This window comes from Charadrius vociferus, unplaced genomic scaffold (assembly GCF_000708025.1).
Source record: "Charadrius vociferus isolate BGI_N301 unplaced genomic scaffold, ASM70802v2 scaffold218, whole genome shotgun sequence".
NCBI classification, from domain to species: domain Eukaryota; kingdom Metazoa; phylum Chordata; class Aves; order Charadriiformes; family Charadriidae; genus Charadrius; species Charadrius vociferus.
This window is the reverse complement of record NW_009650084.1, coordinates 1,228,783-1,237,328: the sequence shown is the minus strand read 5'-3', so window position 1 is coordinate 1,237,328 and position 8,546 is coordinate 1,228,783. Positions and strand designations below refer to the sequence as shown.

Genomic DNA, 8,546 nt, shown 5'->3' with positions numbered 1-8,546 from the left:
AACCAAAAGAGGAATTTTGCTTTCTCTACTCCATTTCAAACTCATTAGCACATGAGCAGACATCACACCACCAAGCAGAAAGCAAACAAAAAAACCCACCCACCAATAAAGTCACAATTTCAGCCTCAAATGTTGGACAGCTCAGAATTTTACATTTACTTAGTATTAAAAAACTGCAGATACTTGTGTCAAGTGGGTTCTTCCTTTCAGCCTCACACACAGCCACCACAAACACAACCTGTTGAAGTCTGGATAGTGAATCTAAATGACATCTGAAATAAGTCATACACATTTACTGTTCCTCAGAAGTAACAAAGGTCTCCTCACCTACCTTGTTAGACTGCTTACGTGGATCTTCACTAAGGCTAAGCAGGAGGTAGAGAATTGACCATTTGTTTTTCAAAATGCCCTTTAAAAAAGATGAAGACAAACACTGATTAATTGAAAGGTTTTGGGTTTGTTTGGTTTTTTTTTTTTAAATTATTCAGCTTACTATCATGTACACATATAAATCGATTTTCCACACAAATAAGACCAACTTAGAGCCACAATCTTGAGTATATTTGGAATGTGCAGTGCAGCCTCTGTATTGCTAATTTTATGAATTTTCTCCGCTGTGTTCAAATCATGAACTCTCACCTGCTCCGAGATCAGCAACTACACTCAATTTAAAACTCATACCTACTAGGAAAGCTGTTTATATGGAGTTGAACTTTCACCAGCATTTCCACACGCTCTCACCATTTAAAACATCTCAGACACGGACACAACTCTAACTTTAAGTTGATGAAAGAAAACTTTTGGAATAATTTTAAGCAGGTCTTTTCTCCACTTTTCCCTTCACTCTCCTTTACAGGGAGGCATCAAAAGTTTGAGGGTTTCAATTTCTATTACTTTAAATGCCATTTAAGAGAGCTACCAAAATTTTCACAGCTTAAAATAGAGACACCATTAACACAAAACTTGAGAAATACGCAATATAGTCTCTAGCAAACAGACAAATATGCAGATACATACAGATTGTTAGAATAACACTCTCAGTCGCTTTACATCTCAGCAGAAAGCTTACCAGCAGAAGACAGAACAATGCTAAAGCCCAAACTACAAAAGCTCACTTTGAAGAGAAGAATTATGGCAAATATTAAAATGTTTTCTTTTAGATAGCATGTTTCTAGATATGTTACTCTAGTTCTGTGACACTAACGCTTGCACCTGAATTGATCAAGGACAAAGAACCTTATACTGAAATTAAGTAGCAGAGTAAGTCAAAGAAACTCATGCAAGTTCCCTCACAGTATGGATCAAGCTATGGTCTGGAATACTAAGCAATGTCGAATATAAAGGAAAACTTCAGTCATACCAAGATTCAACAAAGATTCCATCCCTTATGAAGCAACATAATTTAGTGCTATCAATCTTGCAAAAAGCACTTTCAAGGTCACTTTGAAATTCTGTTTTTTAGAAAAAGGTGAGAATGAAAATGTGTTTATTTTTCCTGGTTTTCTGCAAATTATGCATTTTGTGTGTATATGTTACATGGCATAAGAATTTTGGCCATAGAACATTTCTTTCTTCAGGACAGAGCCCACTAACCAAACCTACCAAAGCTCTATATTATTATATAAGAGTAGAAGGAGACTCTCTACATTATTATGTACACAGAAGTCTATTATCTTCTGCTTTGATCTCATCAACAACCAAAAAGTAGTGGCATTGCATCTGTTGCAAATAACTAATCCAGCAACTCATTAACAACTGCTGAAGAAGGAGCAGCTTCTTCTACTGGCCAGGATAAAAGAAGTCTAAGTGCCTCAAGAAGGATGCTTTCCTCAACTGGCAAGATGCCACTAAAATAAGCACCGGCCTCCTTTTCTCTTTAGAGTAATGGATGAAACAAAGCTAAACCAGATTCACACAAGCTTTTTTCGTTCTTCTAGTTGCTTTCAAGAGAATTGCTGGAGGAAGAAAAAAATGCATTAAGTCAGAAAACACATATTCCTTCTGTGTCCTTCCCTAGGCTCACAGGGAAAATAAATTACTATCCACCATTAGTAATAAACCAAATAGCAGATTAAATAATAATTGGTAGAGTGAATTTTAAAGAAGGCAGCATTCAGATGATACCATTTCATGTACACAATATGCTAGCACAGGGAAAAAAAAAAACAACACAGAAGGTTAAGAGAACCTCAAACATTTGAGCAGGCAGCGAAATATGAGGAGATAGCTGATGTAAGCTTGTATTACATTTGGAAGAATAATCAAACTGATATGAACACAGACAAGGCATTTTGTTTCAAAGTTTACAGCCATCATGCTTTGCAGGTACTTTGCTTGCCAAATGCAACGGTATGGCAACATAGTACATAAGCTACAGAAACACGTTACAGAAAATCTGTATTAAAAGAGCAAGATCACATAGTACAATACATGCAAGAAGAGGCTGAAAACAATGGCTGAGGTTATCGGAACAGATGTCTGCAAACCAGTGACACTCGCTTTACTGTACAAACCAACGCAAATAATACACAAACTCACAGCATAAGGAATAGAGGAAGAGTTACACACTAACTTTAGATCCAAGCACTAACAAACTAGTAAGTTAAGTATGGATGAAGGGAGGGACAGAACCGACTTTCAAGTAGTCAATACGCTCCACAGAATCACTATTTTGTAATCTTGAAATCTTAGTATTATCCTGCAAAACTCAGCCATGACCTATACGTAAATTCATGAATAAAAAGCAGAACAGAGAAAAAAAATTCTTCTAAATAGAATGAGCAAAATAAGGACAAATTTTCTGTTACATAGAAAAACATCACCTTTTACATTAACTAATTTTTGTTGCCAAAAATCAGGTATGTGCAAATGACAACTGTGAATGTTATTTTATTACTGCCCACCATATTCTACCCTGCTAAATACTCGATTTTATTGGAGAATCCAGAATAGATTAGCAGCGGCCATTTTTCACCTACCTCAGCTAAACTTCTAAGCATCTTTCCCTCCTTTCACCTGATCTATCTTCCTGCATCGTGGGCTTTCTATACACTAACATCTTTTGTCAGAAGATCAACATGCAGTAATGTTAACAGCAGTTACACTGGTGTTAACAGAATCAAAGTCAGCAAACCCTTAACCTTCAACATTAGAGTCCTGGAGCACTTCAAAATTCAGAACCATGAGGACTGTTTAAACCCTAGATTAATAAAATCAATATACTTGCAAGGTGTTGCTGTAAAATAAGTGACAGTGAGAAAATTAATTGGGTTTACATATAAAAAAATGAATACTATTTTTGCAGAATTCCTTTCTTCATATGAAGTGCCCCTTCATGTAACTGGACTCACACTAAAAATGTATCCTTTATTCTCTTCTGATTTACAATTAAATCAAAATTAATTTCTAATTAATACCAAACATCTTACAATAAAAAAAAAAAAAAGTATCTTGTAAACTTTTACACAGAAGTTACAAAATGGTTGAGGTTCGAAGGCACCTCTGAAGATTGTCTAGTCCTCTGCTCTATAGAGCACTCTGCTTAAAGCAGGGTCCTCTACAGCAGGTTGCTCATGAATCTGTTAAGTCAGGTTTTGGCTGTCTCCAAGGATGGAGACTCCACAACTTTCCTGGGCAACCTGTTCCAGTATTAACCATCCTCTCAGTAAAAATGCTGTTAATGACTTGAGAACTCTCCAAAACAACTCTACAACATCAGAAGGATGCTTGTGTGTGCTTTCAGTTTCTTTACTCTTTATATATTTATTACTACCTGGGAACCGAGTTTTCTGTAAAGTTCTGAAAACAAAGCAGCATCCGCTTCCCTTCTTTGTCGCACAACTATTAAAGAAAAAGAAATATAGATTAAAAATTTAAAAAAAGTATGAGAGTCATATCTGCAACTATATATTTGTGGTATATTAGAAAATGTACCCAAGAAAGTATAATGATGCTTAACTGTTTCACTTGATTTACTCATACAGTTTTGCCTGTTTTCATGTTATCTGCATTGCAGCCCTGAATATTCTTGCATCAAAAGCAATGCAATATAAGTACCTGTTTTTCTTAGAGCAATAAGAACATACATCTTCTCAGAAAGTGTCCTTTTAAAGTCTAGTCTGCCATTCTGCAGTTGTAATGAATTAAAACATGACTGAAAGCAAACATGGGTTAAACAATGCTACAGAGCCCTTCACAAAACTAAGTGTAATCGTTCCTATTTTAGGCAATAAAAGCAAGAAAAAAGGTAGTAATGCCACCTGCTGAAAGTCAAGCATAATTCAAGGTCACACAACTTTTATATATTAAGAAAAATAACAGTCTCGATCACTGCCAGTTACAGTTGCCTCTTTGCTTAGAGGAAAAATATCTTCAAGCTTTCAGATATCTTCAGACAAGCCATGCTACACCAGAAAGATCCATGCTTAAAAAAAAAAAAAAAAAGAGATAAAACAAAGACCTCTGAAGAAACCTTAATAATAAAAAAATCGGCTGTTAAATGTTAGAAATGTTAATTGGCATCAAAAGCCACTAAGTACATTTTGCCAAGTAAGTCACTTATTGCCTCGTAACTCCAAAATAAACGCAAAGTTAGAAGGATATATCCAGTTACTTGTTTCATGACCACTAACATCAGCCTACAAGCTAAAGTTGGGGAAAAGGAAGATGATGGATATATCCCTTTTCAAAACTCCTGGCAATAGACCCAAAGAATAAATGCTGTGCTGGCTAGTACTAGCTAAAACACATAGAAAATATATACTGTAGAATACAATGTTTTGGAGTGGCACCTAGGGGCAAATCTGATGGGCTTATTTGCATGGAAGCTTTATGTCAGCAAGAAATACACGCGTACTTTAAAACAGTTACAACCACTGACTTCAGTTACCCTAATTCAATCTCCCTGACTGAATATTCAAAGCTCAAATATGAAGCTTTAATTTAATTAGCACACTTCAAGTAATTGTTTCTGGACATTTTACTGTAGAGCAAATAATCTGCTGAAAGCAGTATTTGGCTTTTCAAGAAGAATGCATCACATCCGCAGTGGATTCACACAGGGCAACACTTGACTCAGAGCAGCATAGAGCACAATGGAATGTAACTGCAACATGACTTACACTGTCACCATCTAAAGTTTTGGTTTTAAGAAGGTGGTTGCAGTTAAAACTTGCAGAGGAACTGAAGGCAAGAAATATCAGGTAAGCCACAATCAATTCCCAGGAGGTTCATTCAGCTAGTTTCACACAGGTGCTCATGAAGTTAATTGTGCCAAAGTGTAATATTTCTGAAGTGCACACCACAAAAATACCAGTCTTCTAAAAAGAACTATGAATTCATAAATTCTGAGTACTATTAAAGAGAAAGAAGTGCACTATTAATCGATCCTTGTTTTCATGGTAGCTAAAATATGAAGTAAGTGGCAGCAAGGGAAGACTAAGCTGAGCATTCAGAAAAATCAGAGCTGTGAATACAAGTAGTCACTCAGGAATATTAACTGGGGAATTAATGGAATTTCCATCATGAGATTTCAGGGGGTGAGCATTAGTAATAGATTAGGTATCTATCTGTGAGGCAGAGTTGTCCCATTTTCAAGGAATAAACTAATCAGGTAAGTTCTTGAAGAAATTCCATTCCTATTTCTAAGAAACAAACAAAAATGCACTTACGTTCTTTCTTGATTTTCTCCACTACAAGAAATTCATCCCGTTCAACAGTGGGAGCAAAGTTGCTTCCAATAACTCTCACTGCATACTGAAACTGCTGGGCTGCATCAGCTGAAAGACAAAAAGGAAAACTCAGTTAAGCAGAGTGTTACATTTCTATTAAAACAAATTAATTTTTAAAAGTTAGACATGAGGGTGCATTGCTATGGCTGAATCTGACAGAAATGCACCTGGGTTAGATCAGATAATGTTATACTATAATCCTTAGACACACTTCTAACCAGAGGGTAGTAAAATAATTGCACTCCGCAAAATAATTGCGCTTAAATTTGTGAACAAGCCTTTCCTATTCTGTGCTGACAGAGGAGACACTTATGCCTACCTACTTACGAGAGAGCATTAGCATACTTCAAATGGCTCTGCCCTTCTCCACAGACCGAAATTCTGCGGGACTTGGTACGAAGTCACGCGATTCAGCTCACACATAGGAACAATATAGCCTTGTCCACCAGGCACACTCTCTCACCAGACACCAAAACTGGATTATCCTACCTGTGGATCTTTACTCGGATCCACAACAGTGGTTTTACCAGTCTCTGTGTTAGTTTTACGTGTTTTGTTTTTAAACCAGTTTACATGGTTTTACCACCGAGGTTCAAAGCTAGCTGAGAGATACTGGCATCGCGTTCCAATGCAAAATATAGACACTAATGGAGAGGTCACAAGCCAGTGACCTCCCTCCACTGTTCCTTCATCACGCAATACTTCTGTTTTTAATATTATGGCTGAACAGTATTGGTTTAGTGCAAGAATCTCTGCTCTCTGGGAAGATTAGTAGTCTGGTAACAGTGAGATAGGGCCAGCTCAGTATTAATGCTTCTACAACATAGTCGTGTTCCCATTTATTGACCTGAAAAATCAATCAAACAATAACCCTACAGGCACGTCAAGTGCCCTCACAAAATGTCAGATAAATTTCTACTCCTCATATAGGAATAACTGTAATAACATGAAGGGAAAGGTACATAAAGAAAAGTAAGTGTAAATGCAGTGTTGTCAACTACTTGAATCCTTACCTTTCCTGACTTCAGGAAAAAAAAAATAATCTAAGCAATTCTGCACATTAAGTCTGGTTTGTGTATAACAATTATGTGCACAAATGCGTCAGAGTCCTCATGTGCTTCATTTAGTCAGTTAAGAAGTCAACTTTCAGAGAAAACTGTAGAGTAATGAAGCAATGGTTCAGCCGAGGAAAAAGAAAGGATGCTGGCATGGACAAATATGTATAAAAGAAACAGAAAAATGGAATAGGGTAAACATCCACTAGAAGCAGAAATATTTTAAGTGTTGAATCATCTCTTAAATTCACTAATATTTACAACTGAAAAAAAAAAAAATCACTTGGGAGATACTAGGAGTCAATTATTGATTACATGCATGAAAATATCCAGAAATTTATGGAAAGGAGAAATTTGAAATCAGAACGCGCTACATTCTTTTTGAATGCTCATTTTTTTACTGTCTTGTGATTTAAATGCCACCCACTGGTCCTAATGTACTAGAATACAACTGTAGACCCGCAAACATTAACCAGTTGACACAAAGCAGTACTTCACACAAGGGGGAAAAAAGTCTGCTCAGACACAATCACTAGTATTTAACAGTATTTGACAATATTGGACTACAAAAGAACAACAGTATCATTCTGCTTTCAGGGAAGAAAATGTGAGGCCACAAATCTGCATGACTTAAATTCCTCCCAGAATGAACAGTTCTACTGTTAGACTATGGAACCTTTCAATTGCAATAAGGACTTGAAAATACAAATGTAAAATAATTTAATAGTTCAGGTATTGATAGCTTAAAATGAACGGATGAACCAGGTGAGAAAAGTTAAGTATTACTCAGAAACAATTCCACATAAGTATAATGCATGTCATTACAGAACAACTAAAGATTTCCAAAAGTATTCTGCAAGGCCAGTTAAAGTCAAATATCAGCACTAAGTTATCCCAAACAACAGCCAGAGTTTTATCTTGCGTTTATTCCACAACCAGCAGCAGTTAGGTAAGAGCCAGGCTTTCCTAGTAATTCCCACATATTTTTAGCGTGTTGTTGTAATGACTTAACATGGGCTACAAATTTAAAATAAAATTGCTAAAAGAGTTCCAGGTCAAGCATCTTGGATGAACTAAAGTCAAGAGAAGGATCAAGGGTTGATATCCAAGTACTTCATCAGTTATGACATGTATCTAGATTAAATAATAAACTCCCTTACTGTTTACCCACTAAGAAGCAGGAGAGAATGGATCACCACGAAACTAGTTCAATACATATTATAGAAAAATATAAAGAGAAAGAAGCAATTAAAAAAACCTCACACAAATAGATGACTTCTCAAAAAAACAAAAAAAAACAACAAAAAACAATGATGAACACATAGACATGCACACCACCAATCATAACAAAGCCACAAGAACATCCCCCTACAGTTCCTCCTAGCTCACTAGGCACATTACCTTGTTTTCCAAGGAAAACCATGTTCTGAAATTAACTTCTATGTCCACCTGCATGACCCTATCCCTTAGGAATTGCCCTTTCACTTTTTTTTTTTTTTTACAAAAACTAATTTGATAGAGGTCTCAGGGATATCAAGTTAAACAGGTTTCATAGAAACTGGGGACTGGTAGAACAAACATCCAAACAACTCTCCCTGGGGAGGAAGACTGCAGGGAAATTTCAGTGTTTAAGTAGTCCCTCCAGTCTGCCAGCTCAGAATTAGCAGTATCAGGTACTGCATCCTGCCCCGACCACAGCGGAACAGAGATCTGGAGGATAAGGGAAGAGGGATTTCTGGAGAGAGCCACACGGAATGAAAAT

The 8,546-nt window shown here is 36.5% G+C and overlaps 1 protein-coding gene across 1 annotated transcript in view; it reads right to left on the bottom strand.

Annotated features, from left to right (window-relative positions):
• The window catches only part of TUBGCP3 (tubulin, gamma complex associated protein 3), a 49,911-nt gene extending 41,704 nt beyond the window's left edge, over positions 1–8,207 (bottom strand). Inside the window, exons 1-4 of the mRNA XM_009892155.1 lie at positions 8,186–8,207; positions 5,670–5,777; positions 3,773–3,840; positions 332–409 (exon numbers count right to left, since the gene is read on the bottom strand). Of these exons, the coding sequence (XP_009890457.1) occupies positions 332–409; positions 3,773–3,840; positions 5,670–5,777; positions 8,186–8,207 (276 nt within the window). The remainder of the gene's footprint in view (positions 1–331; positions 410–3,772; positions 3,841–5,669; positions 5,778–8,185) is intronic.
• Positions 8,208–8,546: the final 339 nt, after the last annotated feature.